This window comes from Eptesicus fuscus, chromosome 5 (assembly GCF_027574615.1).
Source record: "Eptesicus fuscus isolate TK198812 chromosome 5, DD_ASM_mEF_20220401, whole genome shotgun sequence".
NCBI lineage: Eukaryota > Metazoa > Chordata > Mammalia > Chiroptera > Vespertilionidae > Eptesicus > Eptesicus fuscus.
Genome location: NC_072477.1, coordinates 36,058,344 through 36,076,915, shown reverse-complemented (window position 1 = coordinate 36,076,915; position 18,572 = coordinate 36,058,344). Strand labels below are relative to the sequence as shown.

Below are 18,572 nucleotides of genomic sequence, written 5' to 3'. Positions count from 1 at the left end.
GGAGAGAGATAGAGAGTCAGAAACATCAATGGGAGAGAAACATTGATCAGCTGCCTCCTGCACACCCCCTACTGGGGATGTGCCGACAACCAAGGTACATGCCCTTGACCGGAATCGAATCTGGGACCTTTCAGTCCGCAGCCCGACGCTCCATCCCAAACCAGTTAGGGCACAAATGATACATTTTTATAAGCAGTTTGCATTTATACCTAGTACACTGGTTAATTTTATCTTCAATCTAGCTTCTGACAAAAGCTAGGTTATTTGTTGATAATATGGTATCACAGTATGGTTTTAAATACTGTTTGAGTTGGCAACTACTATAGTTGAGAAGCATGGATTTCAATGTTAATTAGACCTAAATTCAAGTCCTCATCACTTCTTGAATATATGACATGGAACTAATGATTTTTTTCTCTCAGAGCCTGTTTCCTTATTTATAAAATGGAAATGATCATCATATAAACATAGAATGCTTTTGAATTTGCAAGAAGCAAAATACCTGATTAAGATAGTTTAAACTATGGAGTTTTTAATCTCACATGACAAGTAGTCTGGAGACAGTTGGTTTTAAGTTACTATAAGCAATTCAGTGATGTCCGTGTTCTGGGGCAGCTTCTCTGCAGGTACCTTGACCTGATGGATGCCCTCTTCCAAACATCACATCATGAAACCACGCCACAGACTTCTTCTGGGGCCTGCCCCACCCCCTTTCTCTGTTGGGAGTAACATGTATCCCAGAAGCCCCGAGCGGACCTCCATTCGGGCCACGCTAACCAGAATTGTCATATGCCCACTCCTAACCTATCACCAACAAAGGGGAATGACTAGACCCAAGCATATTGCTGCCCTGGTTACCTGATCAAAGTCAGGATTGTGTTCGTGAGAAAGAAGAAGGTACTAGCTATTCAGTGGGCATTCAACAGTATCAGATATAATTGTTCTCACATATAAGGTTATTATGAGAATTAAATGAGAAACAATGTCATAGCATACCGTGGGTATTTAATTAATGTTAATATCCCAAGAACAAACTATTGGGTAGTAAAATCAAATTCAGTAAGTTTTTTGTGCCCTAGCTGGTTTGGCTCAGTGGGTAGAGCGTCAGCCTGTGACTGAAGGGTCCCAGGTTTGATTCCAGTCAAGGGCACATGCCCGGGGTTGCCAGTTCGATCCCCAGTAAGGGGCATGCAGGAGGCAGCCGATCAATGATTCTCTTTCATCATTGATGTTTCTATCTCTCTCTCCCCTCTTCCTTCCTCTCTGAAATAAATAAAAAATTAAGTATTTTGTGAATATTTGCCATATACACTTACATTAAAATTACTCATTTTTAATTAAATGACTTATATAAAGCAAGTAAAACATAAGCATAATTGCTCAAACGATGATATTCAAACTTTAACAAAGCTTTGAAAGTATAAATAAGAGTATTTTTTAAGTTAAAAATTTTTAAATTTTTATTTCAGAGAGGAAGGGAGAGGGAGAGAAAGATAGAAACATCAATGATGAGAAAGAATCATGGATTAGCTGCCTCCTGCATGCCCCCTATTGGGGTTTGAGCTGGCAACCCAGGCATGTGCCCTGATCAGGAATCAAACTGTTACCTCCTGGTTCATAGGTCGATCTTCAGCCACTGAGTCACGCCGGCTGGACTAGGAGTATTTTCTTTAAAAAAAAAAAAAAAGAAAATCTATACAAATAAAAGTATATCTAAGTATATATTAACTACAGAATTAAGAAAAATGACTTTTCTGATATTAATGATTTATTTTAAATGTCAGCATATATAATTAATTTGGAGATACTAATAAATTCAGATAATTTAGCCAAAAGGTTTTTATCTTTGAAGCCTAGTTTATTATATGATCAAGCTTCTCCAGGGCAGGGATTAAAGCTTCTTCATTATAGGTGAACAATACCTTTTTTTTGAATGGATGAAAGAACAGAGTAATGGCACATCTTTATTTTGCCTAGATTGTCTAGTCTGACCATCAAAGGCATTTCAACTTCAGCAAACATAATTTGAGAACTGTTCTATGCCAGGCAGTGTGCTGGGAGCAGAAGCACAAAGAAGAGAGGATACAGTCATTTCCCTCTAGGAGTTCATAGTCTAGCGAGGAATAGTCTAAAAGCTATACTAGAGGAAGGTGCAAGTGCTGCAGGAGCATGTCATTCTGCTGTGGAAATTGGGGAGGGTATCCTAGAGGAAGTGATATGTAAGCTGGTTTTGAAAGTTGAGTACACATTCTCCAGAATGGGGGAAGGTCATGCTGGATAGTCCCTCAAATGCATGAAAGCAAAATGAAACTAGATGCTAACCTTACCCATGAGAGTCATAACTTAAGACATGAAATCCTAGGTTTAAGTCATTACAAGACTGGTCAATGACACATACCTCAGTTGTGCTTGTATGTATTTTTCAATTATGTTTATTTTTTTTAAGTTTTTTTTTTTTTTTTTACATTGATTTCAGAGAGAGGAAGGGAGAGGGACAGAGATAGAAACATCATTTATGAGAATCATCCATCAGCTGCCTCCTCCATGCCCCCTACTGGGGATTGAGCTTGACACCTGGTCATGTGCCCTGACTGGGAATCGATCCATGACCTCCTGGTTCATGAGTCAATGCTCAACCACTGAGCCACACTGGCCAGACCAATTATGTTTATATTCGATGAGCATATACCTACATTTTAGAACTTTTTTTGTACTTGCTAAATTTTATTTTTCTTAAAGAGGTATAATAAATGCATGACATCATATGTTATTTTTCTGGCAGATGATGACTTATGAGTGGTATTTACCCAAGATGGCAAAGCATTTACCAGGTGTCAACTTTCCTGGGAACCGGTGGAATCCTGTGGAAGGAGTATTACCCAGTGGAATGGTCACATTTAATCTTTATCATTTTCTTGAAATAAATAAACAGTAAGCATTCTTTTAATATAATAGCTTTTCTAAAATCTTAAGCTGTTCTAAAATTGTTTATGTAGCAGCTGTGCTTCATCCAAAAGACCAATTTTCTACACCTATTTTCCTGTCACCGGTGAGATTATCTTTGTAATTAAATTGAATATCTGTGCATAAATGAGACCAGGCAGAAATAAATGTTATTGTTCTGGGTAAAGGAAAAATAAAGACAGATTAGCAAGAATAGCAAATAAGATCTTAGTACAATTCAGAGAAATTGGAGATGTGCCTCCTACTTGAAATCATTTCAGGTGAATCGCAAGCAATTATAGTTTCCCCCTGATCAACACCATGGCTCCCTTTTAAGTGTAAAGGAAATGGCTTCTAGGAATAATCACTACATAAAAATAGCTTAAGAATTTCTTATAAAGGATAAGGCATTTTTATAAATAAGAAAAACATCTACAGTTATATTGGCTGAGATAACATGAGAATTGTGAATTCCATACTTGAGAACATAAAATTATTCAAAGTTAAGGTCAAGAATAAATAACTCCTCCAATAGTATAGTATTGAACATTTCTCCTGTCTGTGAAATGCGTGCGATGGTCCAGAGTGTGAAGAAGAAAAACTTATTTCATAATTTCTATTCTCTTCTAAAGGGGACTTCAGAAATACTTTGTAAATTGCAAAGTTAAATTATCCCTTACTAAGAACATAATAATATACTTTTGGTGTTCAGAACCTGGAGTTTACTGTGGCTCATGAAGTAATATGAAGGTAATGGATATAAACATGCTGTGACAGTAGCATTTAATTGTTCTATTTTGGATTAAAATTCTAAGCACCATTAACATCACCAAATAGGTGTGTGTGTGTGTGTGTGTGTGTTTGTGTGTGTGTGTGTGTGTGTGTGTGTGTGTGGTATTTATTGAACATTTATTGAATATGCCATGTTCTAGCTTATATTAGGCCCTGGCAATATAATGAGACCAGTTCCAAATTTAAGTAGACCACAGCCCAGTTGTATATAAACATGGGTACAAATACAGCTGGCCATAATATGATAGGATAAGCTCTATTCTAGCAGAGCTTTGTCAAATGTGAGACCCAGTAAGTGTTCAGTATGTGTCTCCTGAATGGATGATTTAACTGACAGTATAAGCCAAGTGTTCTGGGAGCATGCTTGAGGAAGCAATTAATTCTGCCTCGGGGCATTCGTTCAACATTTATTTAATAAATATTGGGTGTCCAACGTGTCCGAACAACTGTACTAGGCATAGCTGCATGGATATGATCCCTGCTATTACAGTGTTTTCCGATACAGTTGCAGGATCAATCTTAACTATGAAACAGATAAATTATAGTAACATCTGTAAGTGTGATAATGTTAGTATGTGCAGAATGTTTGAGACCTAAAGGCTAAGTAGGAATTTGTCAAGTAGGTGGGAGAAGGCTGACTCAAGGGAATTGCATGGGCAGAGTTACGGAAAGCACCTGCTGAGCTCCAGGGACACGGGGGTGGCCCAGTGAGATCAGAGCTCAGGGCTTAGAGGGCTAGGTGAGGCGATGAGTGTGGAGGGATGGTGGGACCCTGGTCACGAAGGGATTTATTCTATAAGCATGGATGAGGCCTTTCCTTATTATGGAAATATCTCATGCTCCCTGTGAAAACTCTATAAATGATACAGACAAGTATAAAGAAGATCAATATCATCTGTCTTTCAAGGACAATCATGTTAACACTTTTGGAAGCTTTTTGGGATTCCATTTATTTTTAACAGAAATTATTTATTTATATGCACACATACATACACTTGCATAATATATTTTACATAGCTGGGATAATATTGGGTTTCCTGTCAGTTTTTTATCTAATACCTTATTATGAGCATTCCCCCATGCACTCAATAAGTGGTCTTCATTAACATCATTTTGGGGGCTGTATAGTATTCTCACATAGATTCATGATAACTTACCAAGTATTGTTGGATATTGTTGTTTCTAGACTTTTGCTATTGTAATACAGCATGGTGGTGAACATTCTGAGTGTTTTTGCATATGAATGTCAAATTATCCAAATATTATTTGTTGGGAACATTATTCTTTCTTCATTGAATTGCCTTTGTACCTTTCTCTGTATTAAAAAAAAAAATCTTTCTGGGATTTTTTATTGGTTTTAATTTGATTAGTATTTTCATGTGGTGTCTTGTAGATATAATATATGTGGGATCTTGTTTTATTCATTCTGACAATATCTACTTTTCATTGGTGTATTTAGACCATTTGTATTTAGTATAAATATTGATATGTTTAGATGTATGTCTTCCATTTATTATTTGCTTTCTGTTTGTTCCCTCTGTTTTTTATTCCACTGTTTGCCCTTTCCTGCCTTCTTTTAGATAACTTGATTTTTTTAGAATTCCATTTTAAATTCTTTATTGGGATTTTTACCATGTCTTTTGGTAAATTATTTTTAGTGGTTGCTCTTGGGATTACAGTATACATACTGTACTTTTCACAGTCTGTTTAGGATTATATTTTAGTACTTCAAGTGGAATGTAGAAAACTTACTCCTACATAAATCCCTTCAACCATCCCATTTTGATTGTGTTGTCATATGTATTATATCAACATGTGATCATTTTCAACTGTCATCTATAATAATAAAAGCGTAATATGCTAATCAGACCAGATGTCCTTCTGGACAGCCTTCTGGACGAAGCTGGGGCTGCAAGGGAAGCCCAAGTCCCAGGTGCCTTCCAGCAGCCAGAGGGAAGCCTGGGTCATGGGTGCCAGAGGGAAGCCAGTGCCGGCAGCCAGGGGAAGGAAGGCCTACTCTTGCATGAATTTCATGCATCGGGCCTCTAGGACATAAATATTTAAAATTTAAGATGAAAAATTGTCTAAAATATTAATACATATATTTACCAGTTCTGTTGCTCTCCCTTCATTCCTGATATTCCAAGTTTCCCTCTTGTATTATTGCTCTCGCATCTGAAGATATTCCTTTAACATTTATTTTACAACAAGACTATTATGCAGTGAATTTTCTTAGTTTTCCTTTATCTGAAAATGTATTTCACCTTTATTTCTGGTGTATATTTCTAGATATGGAATAATGGGTTGATAATTCTTCTCCCCCCACCCCCAGCACTTCATTTTTTATTGATTTCAGAGAGGCAGGGAGAGAGAGAGAGAGAGAGGGAGAGAGGAGAGAGAGAGAGAAACATCAGTGATGACAGATAATCATTGATCGGTTGCCTCCTGCATGCCTCCTACTGGGGATTGAGCCCATAATTGGGGCATGTGCCCTGACCGAGAATCAAACCATGATTTCCTGGTTCATAGGTTAATGCTCAACCACTGTGCCACACCAGCTGGGCCACCAGCACTTTAAAAATGTTATTTTACATACTTTTGACCTACATAGTTTCTGTTGAGAAATCCAGAGTCATTCAAATCATTGCTTCCTTGTGTGATGAAATGTGTTGTTTGCCGTGTCTGCTTTCAAGATTATTTGTCTTTACTTTTCAGGAGTTTGAGTATGGTGTACGTGGCCATGGATTTCTTTGAATTTAACTTTTTTGGGGTTCATTGAGTTTCTTGAATCAGTAAGGTGTGTCTTTTCCAAAATTTGGGAGCTGACAGACATTATTTTTTAAACATTTTTCTCTTCTTTTAGAATTCTGATGTTATGAATGTTTTTGCCCCACAGGTGGTTTCTTATAATGTTACAAACAGATAGGTTTTATCACTTATGTCTGTTTACTTCTCCCCAGCCCCCCAAAGCTTTTTTCACACTAATGTAAATTTCCAACAATCTGTTTGGGAAAGATGTAAATAAACTGAAATGGTTGCAACTGGCTTATTGGTGACTAAGGTTTAAGGAGTCAAAAATGACCCATCATGAGTTACATTTATTTAACATTTAGAACTTTAAGGTAAAAATATATCACATATTTTTTTCTGTTTTCTATAGAAAAGAAACTTTTGTTTGCATAGGAATTCATGAAGGTGACCCAACCTGGCAAAAGAACTATTCACTTTGGCCATGGGGCTCTTGTGACAAATTGGTTCCTTCAGAGATAGTATTCAACCCTGAGGAGTGGATTAAACTTACAAGAAATATCTATAACTGGACTGAAGAATATGGACGGTACGAATAGATTAATATTTTTTATCGGAGTATAGCAATTTGTGTGCCTAAAAAAACACTGTTTTGAGATGACTTTAAATTTTTTGGATACTTTCTATTTTTATTAGTTATTAAAATAGTCATTTGCTGCCCACAGAGTATCATAATAGAGAAAGAGAACATGTATTTCTTGTCCTCATGTTTGAAGAACAATGGGACAATGGAAGGGAAAGGGAGGTTGTGGTTGAGTTGACATAGTAGTTAGATGCATGAAACTCCTGTAATGCATATTGTCTGCCAGCCTGTATCTCATATCCTTAAGGTGGAAGAGATTCATTAACTACGGCTGAGCTTTAAAAGCCACTCTGGGCCCTAGCCAGTGTTGCTCAATGGTTATAGAGTTGGCCGTCTCGGGTTGTGGGTTCCATTCCCAGTCAAGGGCATGTACCTGGCTTGCAGGTTCAATTCCTAGTCCTGGCCGGGGTGGGTGCGAGAGGCAACCAATTGATGTGTCTTTCTCACATTAATGTCTCTCTCTGTCTCTCTCTCTCTCTCTGTCTCTGTCTCTCTGTCTGTCTCTCTTTCTCTCTCTCCATCCCTCCCTCCATCCCTTCCTCCCTCCTTCCCTTCCACTCTCTCTAAAAAAATATGGGAAAAATATCCTTGGGTGAGGATTAACAAAAAGAAAGTCACTCTGTAGCATGTGATAGTTTCTACATCATACACTTGTCATATTTTTCTTTCTTCTAGAGTGGCAGCTAACTTCTCTATAGGGAAGACTGGGCCTTGAAATTTTCTTCACAATTGTTTGTCATCAGCCTGGTTAATGCTATCTTGGGCATGCCTACTCTTCCTTGAAGCAACTTTCTCCCATTTGGAAACTGAGTCACCATCTAAAGAAAGGTGCCTCCATTGCCTATGTTTAAAATATGAATTATTTAAAGATTAGATAATTATTGCTTATAATTCAAGGACAACAGGCAAGATCATATGAAAAATGCTCTAAAGGATTTTTTAATCAAACGGAGCAAATGGACCACATTGCTATGCACCAACCAGAGATGGGTAGGTAGGTCTACATCAGAGCGCTCTGAGACCACGTGGGGAGAAGATAGAAAATAACCTCTTCTGTAAACAGCTGATGACAGTACAAGGACACAACATAACTCATCTCCGTTCAGTCAAAATGGATACATAAGAGAACGTTTAATTAAGAGAAAGAAAGAAAATCAGTAAATAGTTTAGCCAGTGTTCCTTGAGCAGCATCAGCTCCAGCAGTGATGTGGCAAAGCCAGGAGTCCCTTCTCTTCAGGCCTGTCCCCTTGCTTCCCAGCTCCTTGGCTCTTAGCTGTGTTCATGGAGTGACTGAGGCCTCAGCCCTGCCCCTTTGCCTGACAGTGACAGTTCTTAGAACAGCTGGCTCCCTAAATGCCTCCAGCCTCTTTCCACCAATCCTTTGTTTGCTCCCATGAGGCACTGGGGCTCATTATGCAAACTAAGAACACATTTACCAAAACTTCAAATTGCTAACAATCCACCTTTTCTAGAATAAGTTTTTTATTTCAGTCTCAATTGGTACATCAAGATCCAGTCTATATTTTTTTATCCTCCCCCGAGGATATTTTTTCCACTGATTTTTTAGAGAGTGAAAGGGAGGGAGGAGGAGGGGAGAGAGAGAAATATTGATGTGAGAGAGACACCAACTGATTTCCTCCTGCATGAGCCCCTATTGGGGGTGGGGTGCAAAGCTGAAACCAAGATACACGCCCTTGACTGGGAATTCAACCTGCGACCCTTTGGGCCACAGGCCAATACTCTAAACCACTGAGCAAACCCATCCAGGGCAAGATCCAGTCTATTTCATTTGCCTTGGAAGATTATAAAAGACTAGAGGCCCGGTGCACGAAATTCGTGCATGGGGGGGGGGGGGGGGGGGAGTCCCCTCAGCCCAGCCTGCACCCTCTCCAATCCATGACCCCTTGGGGGATGTCCAGCTGCCAGACATCTCTCTCACAATCCAGGACCACTGGCTCCTAACTGCTCACCTGCCTGCCTGCCTGCCCCTAATTGCCCCCCCTGCTGGCCTGGTCACCACCAACTGCCCCACCTGTTCGGTCATTTGGTCATCAGTCACTAACCCCCCTGCTGGCCATGTCGCCCCATGCAGCCTGTTGCTCAGTCATTTGGTTGCCCCTCGCTGCCCCCCCCCCCCACGGCCTGGTTGCCCCATGCAGCCTGCTGCTTGGTCGTTTGGTCGCCCCTCATGAACCCCCCTGCCAGCCTGGTTGCCCCACACAGCCTGCTGCTCAGTCATTTGGTCACCCCTCACTAACCCCCCTGCCAGCCTGGTCGCCCCATGCAAGCCTGCTGCTCGGTCGTTTGGTCGCCCCTCACAAACCCCCCTGCTGGCCTGGTCACCCCACGCAGCCTGTTTGATTGTCCGTTCAGATGCTATGGTCGCTTAGGCTTTTATATATATAGATTACATATCCATAGCAATAAATGTGGTTGGCAGAAAAATGTTACTGTTTTCTTGTAACTACAGGTTTGACCCATCTTCTTGGGAATCTGTGGCCAATGAGGAGATGTGGCAAGCAAGGTGACTAATCTGCATGTCTGTGTTTGTGGCTCATTGTTAACATGGCAGAGAAGTAGCCTGTGGCACTTTTCATTGAGGAAACAGGGGTGGGTGGTGATGATAAAAATGACATTTATGGGCAGTCATTTTGTTTGAGGCATTGTACTAGTCATTATGACGAGTAACCTCATTTCATCCTCACAACAACCTATCTGAAAGTTATTATCTCCATTTTACAAAAGACCACACTGGAGATGGAGAGGGTGCTTGTCCAAGGCCACTTAGCTGCTAGTGCTGGGTCTGACTCAGACCTGCACCACTCCTGTCCTCTCCCACCTCAGCTAAGCCAGAGTGAGTGTGATTGAGGAGAAGTTGATAATGACCGTGCCCACATGTAAGGTTCTAGTTAATTACTTAGGCACATATTGCATACTTCCTAGAGGCCAGGCATTGTGCCAGGCACAGAGACTGCACACGTGAATACAACATAGTTCCTACCCTCAATCTGCTCAGACTGTGGAGCAATCAGATATGTTAAAAGATCTGAATATGAATGTACTTGATGCTATACATTTCTGTTGTTCCTGTATGGAACGCTTCATGATGATTCTATTGATTCTCTTGGTTCCTGTCACTTAAAAATAATTCAAAGTACCTAATGCTAACAGACTTTGGCCTAAATATTAATGGAAAAGTTCTAAATGATACAGATGGGGGTCCCACATACATAGGACGTACTTCCTGCTGCAAAGGAAGAAGCCCACTCCGGGCCAGGGACTGTGCTTTGCACTGAGGCTTGACTTATGGTGTATAAAGGGTTTACTTATAAGTTTAAAGAAGTTTTAAAAAAAAGTATCAAGAAATCCAGTTCCAAATTAACAATTATAAAAATAGACATACTATAGTTTATGCAATAGTGTTTATGAAAATGTCAGAAAACGGCATATTTCAAGTTATCAGCCTAGTTATAGAGACAAATACTTTGCTCTGAAGAACTGAACAAAGATTAACCATATGTTTGCACAATTCTTCCCTATGATTGAGTGCGGGAAAGCTGGGGGAGCAGTCACATAAAAGAAGAAAGCAGGTTATTATTCTGGTGGGTGTTGATTTAATTGGTGTGCTGAATACAATTTGGATGAGTTCGCGTGGTCAAAGAGTGCAGCCACCTTTGAGGTGCTGGTCACACATGGCCTGAGCCATTGCGATGGGCACCGAACTCAGCAAGTCCCACACTCCCCGCTTCTCTTGCATAACAACAGTGCACATCTGGAGGGGAAATGATGCATAATAGTGATGAAGAACTTAGCTTTTTTCTAAAAGATCTGGCAATCAGTGTGAAAGCAGTGTCTTGGCAGTTGGGGGAAGAAGGGGTTACTGTTGGTTCAGAGTAAACGTTTGAATCTGAGAGAAGTAAAAATGATGCAATAAAGGGTTTTGTATGTTCTTTATCAGTGGAAAAGTCTGGCAGATAAATTTGAAATTGACAACATGATTTTAATGAAGTGTTTTCCCCCACCCTTCCAGGATGAAAACACCGTTCTTCATTTTTAACCTGGCAGAAACTGTGAATGTGCCTTCAAATGTGAAAGCTCAACTCTACACTCACGCATATGACGTATGGTATACTTCTACATATATCAGTATACTAGAGGCCCGGTGCACGAAATTCGTGCACTCGGGGGAGGGGTCCCTCAGCCTGGCCTGTGCCCTCTCGCAGTCCGGGAGCCCATGGGGAGCAGGCCTAAGCCATCAATTGGCCTCTGCAGCAGGCCTAAGCCATCCTAGCCCTGCTGCAGAGGCAGGAGAGTCTCCTGCCACCACCGCTGCACTTTCCAGCTGTCAGCCCGGCTTTTGGCTGAGCGGCACTCCCCCTGTCAGAGCGCACTGACCAACAGAGGGCAGATGCTCAATGCAGGAGCTGCCCCCTGGTGGTCAGTGTGCGTTATAGCAACCAGTTGTTCTGCCGTTCGGTCAATTTGCATATTGCCCTTTTATTATATAGGATTTGGTGGGAGGGTTGGAGTTGGGATGGAGAGAGGGTGTGTCACAGAATTTTTACTTTTTAGTTTCCAGCTTTATTTACCATTATAAAGCAGTATAAATGGAAAAATACTAATGTATCACAAATAATATCTAAAGTAAATGGCTGTCATTGGCAAAATAATGGTCCCCCTAATGATGTCCAGGTCTTAATCTCCAGAACCTGTGACCTTACATGGTGGCGGGGATGTGGCAGAGGTGGTTAAGGATCCTGAGGTGGGGAAATTATCCTGGATCATATCCAGGTGGGCCCAGTGTCCTCACAAGGGTCCTTAAGAAGAGGGAGGCGGGAGAGTCAGAGTCTGGGAAGGAGACAGGTCAAAGAGGAAGATCTGAAGATGCTATACGGGTGGCCTGGGAGATGAGGAAGGGACCACAATTAGGGAGTACAGGCAGCCTCTGGAAGCTGGAAAAAGCAAGAAACGGATTCTAGAGCCTGCTGATTTTACAGTACCCTTGATTTTATGACTTTTGACCTCCAGAAGTATAAAATAATAAATTCATATTGTTTTATGCCACTATATTGTGGTGATTTGTTACCACAGTAATGGGAAATTAACTTTATTTAGAAAAGAAGTTCTGACAGATCACCCTCTATTGCAGGAGTCATGACCCTGCAACACTTGAAACGACAGGGCCATGGCTGTTGGAGATTTCATGAGAAAGATGAAGGGGAAGAGCATAGCTTAGTCTTCTGTGGTCCCAGGAAGCCAAACAAACGCTGGGACTCAACCACACTAAGGGTCTTAGTAGAATTTTGAAAACTTGATCAATATAAAGAACAGGAACTGTTCCTGAGCGCTTGCTCTGTGCTGGGGAGTGTGCCCCGCCCTTTCCACTTGTCCCTCATCAGAAGGAGGCTCAGAAAGAGAAATAGGAAGAGGAAAAAGTCTACAGGGGAAAGGTAGAAAACATTGCCAAGCGAGTGAAAGGGTGGAGGGCTGGCCCTGGCCGGGTAGCTCAGTTGGTTAGAGTTGTCCCGATACACCAAGGTTGCGGGTTGATTTGTAGTCACAGCACATACAAGAATCAACCAGCCCTTACTAATAAAAGCCTTAGTGGTTGTCACACAGTGATGCCCTCACGCCATCACAAGATGGCTGGGTGCACAGCAGGCACGCACAGGTGGCCAGGGCTGGGCTTGATGCTGCATGCACGGCTCAGAGCCTACCTGGGAGTCCCGCCTCCTCCCAGCTCCAAGCGTGGAGCAGGGAGGAGGCGGGTCCCCTGGCTCCACGCAGCAAGGCCTGCCTAGGGGTCCCCCCTCCTCCCTGCACGGCGAGGCCTGCCTGGAAGTGGGACCCCCAGCTCCGGCCTACCTCTTTGAGGCAATCCATCAAGGAGTCCTGGATGGGTGGGCGGGGCCTACCTCTTTGGGGTGATTGATAGTAGGGCTCCCACACTGTGACAGAGCACAGCCTGGCTGGGGGACCACTCCCCCAAGTGCATGAATTTTGTGCACCAAGCCTCTAGTGAATTTATAAATAAGTGGAACAACAAATCTCTCTCAAATCAATAAATTAGACAATTTTAATTTAAATGTAAAAAAAAGAGTGGGGGGTTAACTTCCTACCTAGCTTTGGTGTATTTGAAAGTATATTCATGAAAGTGTGGGATGACGTTCCTGTTTTGTGAAGTGAAGGAAATTTAGGGGAACATTGCTTTAAAAAGCAACTTAAACACTGAACATTATAAAATGTCAAAATGGCATATCACGCATGGATTGTGGAACTTTCCATGTGGACGCTATTTAAAAATAAATTAAAAATGCATTTGTCTGCTCTGGAGTAGGCATTGGGGAAATAGATAATATATTGGGTTCCTTTCAAGTGAGTGCTATGATGAATACAGTCGTAATTCAGAAAGCACTTGTCCCTAGAGAAAACATCGTTGCTGTTCTGTGCTCTCATGGAGTCTACTGGAAACTCAAGTTCCTATGGATCCCACTCCAACTTGACAATCCCAGGAAGGCCGAAATTCCCATGCAACAAGTGTAATCTTTCATTTTGCAGATATATATCTACTTTTGTTAAATTTTCATGTTTTTCCACCAGAAAACTGTATCAAAAAAAAAAAAATTCCAGCTCTTTTTAATTAATACTACCTCTGGTGTTGAGAAATAAAATTTCTAATTCCTGTGGGCAACGTTTTCACTATCAAAATTGTAATTATAGGATACTAGGAAGATTTTTAATGTTTCACTCTAAAGATATCTCTTAAAGTCTATTATGCTTGGCCTGTTTGATGCTGGGTTTGTTTTAATATTGCTATTGTTATTATTGTTGTTTTAAATGTACAGAGAAATTTATGTAAAAATGCGGGACAAAATTTAAATTCCTTCAAGTTCTTTTCCCATGCAGTTTTCTAAAGAAAGCTGTTTTTTTTCTCCAACAGCTAAATTTAGAGTTTCAACCTTTCTGCCTAGTGAGTAAATAGCTTTCCATGAATTAGAACTAAATCTCTTTCCCGGAACATCTTTCTGCGGGAAGAGCATTTGTCCTGACGCAGTGTGTCCTCGGTTCCCTCTGCAACATCTGAAAAACCCCAGAAGCAGTTTTAGACGAAGCACATTTGCCTCCTGCCACTGCAGTAATTACAGTAGCATCCTTGCATTTTCTGCATGGCCTGGCAACGATTAGATTTCTACCGCAGGCTGCTTGGATTTTTTTTTCTTGTGTTATTAATTCCTCTGTGTTTTCTGGTGTTTTGGGGAAAAAAGTAAAGGGATAAGAGAAATACCATCATTTTTGCTGTCTTCCAGCTTTATAAGGAGATTGTCTATTTACAAAAGGAACACCCAGTGAATTGGCACAAGAACTATGCCATCGCCTGCGAGCGGATGCTGCACCTTCGGGAAGGAGGCACAGACCCCGAAGTCTTGTTATCGGAAACCATCAGACATTTCCGCCTCTACACCCAGAGAGCGCAGAATGACCCGCAGCTGGCTGATATTTCAGCCGCTCTGCAGCACCTAAGAAAAGAACTGCAGAGTCTGAGAAACAGGAAAAATGCCTGAGACAGCAAAATGTGGGAAACCTGCTTGTCATCCTGCTTCCAAAATTTTGAGGTCCAAAACTTTTCCTTCAGAGAAAAGAAACTGTAAAAAAATTGGAGACTTAAGTCACTTCCCAGATAGAAGTAATTGGGGGGTTGGGGGTAGGGTGGTTGTGACTGAATTATGCTGTTTATGCAAAATCTGTTTATCCCCTGTCCCCAAGTTAGCATTTCAGGGAGAATCTTCCGGACATCCTTCCCACTTCCACAACCTTTCACCTAATGATGTTGCTCCATTAGATTCTAAAAGAGAATGGACTCTATCCATATACTTAAAATATTGACTGTGAATCTTTTAAGGGCCCTGCTTATTGGGATCAGTTTTGAAGGTTAAATTCTTCAAACATTAATACCATACCAAAGACATTTTCTGTTTCCCAAAAGTGGCTTAAAAAAAAAAAAAAAAAAGAGTGAATCTTGTTATGCTGCAAGTCAGAATTCTTTTATTTTTTATTAGCTGTGGTTGTTACATAATCTCCTGTTTCAAGCTAAACACCAACCTATGATATTTTGAAAAAAGTTGGGGTTTTATTGTCTTAGGCAATTCTCTGAAACCACTGAAAAGTAAAGTTAATTCATTGTTTGCTTTTTTTCAGTCGTGTAAACTGGTTGGTCAGTAAAAAGAATTTTTTAATTCCTTAATTAATTTTATATTTATGTTTTGCTTCTGTTTGTGCTCATAAATCTGGGCCCAATAATTAGTAGGCTCCTGCTGCCAAAATGCAAAAAGAAAAAAAAAAAAAAAAAGGCGGAGATTCAAGGGGGAGGATGGGGAAATGGTTCGATAAATTCATTTCTGTTACAAGCATCTTTTATACATATTACTAAAGAGAACATAGTAAGAAATGCAAATAATAGTTCTTTATTTTATTATGACAGTTAATTAATAGCAACCTGTTTTAATGAATAAAGTCACTCAGAGTCCTTCAGCACTTCCTAAGTAGAGGCCCGAATCCGTAGGGATTCTTTTCCCCCCGATTGTATAGCTCCGAGACTCCGAGCACTATATAGGCCCCTGTATAGAAATGCTCACTAATGAAGAGGGAGGGCTAGAAGCTTGTCTGCATTCAAAGATCACTGGTGAGTCATTCAGCAAGAAAAGGCCCCTTACCAGGAATAGTCACAGTTCCGTGGCATTGTACTAGCAAAAGGGTCTGATCAAAGGTCTCCCGTGGAGCTTGCATGGTTCCCTTTCATACTACGACCATAATTAAAACCACTAATTCTCTTTTAAAATGCTGCAGGATGCCATGTAGGCATCTGTCTGGAGTGTCCTTTGTGATGTCATAAGCTGTTAAGGACCAGCGCCGAGGGCTTTTGAGTGAAATGCCAGTCATGAAGGTGCTTCAAGACAAGGGTGCCTCTAAAAGCTTGACAGGGCCTTGACTGCACAATTCGAGCTGAATTTGCCCCTTGTCAGCTGCCAGTAAATAAATCTCAAAGGGGGAAAAGCTGAAGTTTCATTACCTGATCCATGGGGCTTTGTTGGTTTTGGCACCACACAGGGGAAGCTCTTGCCCCTCCATTCTCTGGATTTGAAGATGTCCATTGGAGCCTGCAGTGCCTGGACAGGGTTCAGAGCGGAACCTTTTGAAGAGTGTCAATAGTTGTAACAGTTCAGCTGTTAGGAAGACAAATAAATGGAGGAGCTCATTAATCCGCTTTTGGCTCTCGGTGCCTTTTGCCCTTTTATCACAGCCTTATTAGGCTCCTACTCATCTTGAACCAGAAAAAAATGAATTGAAGTTGTTGAGTACTAATTGGCAAAGACTTTTAATCATGGGCCAAGAACTTTCACTGACTTGAAAGTAACTTCTCCACAGGGAGGGACCGAAAACCTGGTTTACCTTAAAACAAAAACCTGTTGGAGTTCAGCGTGGTGTGAAAATTTAAGGAAGCCTTGGCAAATTGTCCAAGTTTGCCCATTGGAAGGAAATTATGTAAGATTATGATTTCCACTTTTCTAAAATCAAGTATAATAAAAATCATATAAACGTTCCCTAGAAATGCATTGTCTTTATTGGTTCAGAAAAAAGATTGCCTGCATGAGATGATCATGTTTGTTTCTGAACATCTATATGTACATGGATGTAAATCTTTGAGCATCTACACATATATGTGGTGTTGAAGGAACCTTATTAAAAGTAGTATTTCCTACTTAGAGCCTTAAGAATGGCCAATGAAGACATTTTCCTTTTTGAGCATATCTGCTTTTTCAATTTGTCTATATGCCATACACACACACACACACACACACACACACACACACACACACATATCTGACTGTGCTTTGTGTATTGACCATTGTCAAATGGTGTGCAGATTTTTCTGTATTTGTCCAACAGACTTTGGACCACTCCCTCTTTGAGAAAGCAATGATATAATGGCCCAATGTAGATAGGATCGTAATTCTTTCAATTTTTGAAAACCATCAGTAAGTGAAAAAAGAGCAAACTGAGCTGAGATTTGGGCATGTTGGGCCTCATTCCCAGATCACCTACCTTGGAGAATCCTTTCTCTCGGTTGCATGAGGTTAAACAAGTTGCTTTCTTTTTCTCTCTCTCACTTTTCCTTGGCTGGTGCACAAGCACCATAACATCTGACAGAAGGGGTTTCCTTCGGTCCAACCCCCGACGTGGAAGACAATGTGAAGAGGTGACTTCTCATGCGGATTTGGCCAGCATTTTCCTAGCGGTGTCCCCGGAGTGCCAGGGGTTGGCAGGGCGACAGGAACCCCACAAGGCCAACTTCTGCCTGGACTTTGGCCTGAGGAGCCAGTGGGAGCCAGCAAAACTGTCTGCCTGTCCACATGCTGCTGTGCCCTGCTGCCCGGCCCGGGGCTGGCACACACCAGGGCGAGTGGAGAAGGGGCTGTTCGGCCCATGTTCAACAAACCGCCTCCCCTGCCCTGTTCCCGCTGACGGGAGCTGTGCTTGGTTCTTCATGTTGACTTTGGTTCCTTATTAAAGGACCCATTTTTTAAAAAAAAAAAATGCTTTTGTTCTATTACAATGCAGCCAATATAGAAGGGAATCAATTACTAGTGTACTCTTTTGAAATCCTCAAATAGAAAGTAGGAAGTGTTATTTCTGTCCATATTCTTAGTATTTTCTGGTGATGGAACCATGATGTTTAGCCTTTATGATAACTAAATACAGCCCATTTTGAGTGCCAGGGTATGTTTGATACCTTAATGATAGTATTAAGAGTGGTTGTTTTTTTTAATTTATATTTTAAAAGTTAAATAATGTGAGTTCTTAATCATAGTTCCCACCAGTATTTCTCAGAATTTACAAATGTTAGTACTTTTAATACTAAGGCAAACAATTGATACCAAAGATTGGGGGGAGGGAGGAATGGAACCTGTTACAGCAAATCCTTTCCCTCTGTTTTAATTCTGGTGTGTTTTACAAATGCACCAAGGTGGGTTATTACTTAAAACTCTGTTCTAACTGGTTCCAAGTTGTATGGTAGGTAAAGAAAAATATTCCCACCCAATAAGAGATCACACTGCTTTTATTCATTCTCATATTTTGTTGTGGAGGCTTATACTCACAAACAAATAAGTAATGTTTCCAGGGATTCTGGGAACATCTAAAGGCCAGGATCTTGGCACAGCATTACAGAGCAAACAGGGAGCTGAAGCTTTGAGCAGCGATCATATTCAATGAAGACGTCATTGTCAGTACCGTTGAAAGGTCTGTTTGGTTTGGATCAGCCTGGATGGTGTAAAAAGGCCTTGGGAAGAGCAGTGTGCTTACCTGGATATAGGAAAGTAAACGAGTAGGACTATAGCTTGAGAAAGGGATTTTTCTGGGGAAAAAAATCCGATTGCTTTTCAACGAT

The 18,572-nt window shown here is 41.0% G+C and overlaps 1 protein-coding gene across 1 annotated transcript in view; it reads left to right on the top strand.

Moving 5' to 3' along the window:
• TMEM260 (transmembrane protein 260) overlaps nucleotides 1-16,724 on the top strand; it is a 61,920-nt gene extending 45,196 nt beyond the window's left edge. Inside the window, exons 12-16 of the mRNA XM_008139013.3 lie at nucleotides 2,783-2,931; nucleotides 6,896-7,072; nucleotides 9,597-9,650; nucleotides 11,157-11,247; nucleotides 14,434-16,724. Of these exons, the coding sequence (XP_008137235.2) occupies nucleotides 2,783-2,931; nucleotides 6,896-7,072; nucleotides 9,597-9,650; nucleotides 11,157-11,247; nucleotides 14,434-14,688 (726 nt within the window). The 3' untranslated portion in view covers nucleotides 14,689-16,724. The remainder of the gene's footprint in view (nucleotides 1-2,782; nucleotides 2,932-6,895; nucleotides 7,073-9,596; nucleotides 9,651-11,156; nucleotides 11,248-14,433) is intronic.
• The last annotated feature ends 1,848 nt before the right edge of the window (nucleotides 16,725-18,572 follow it).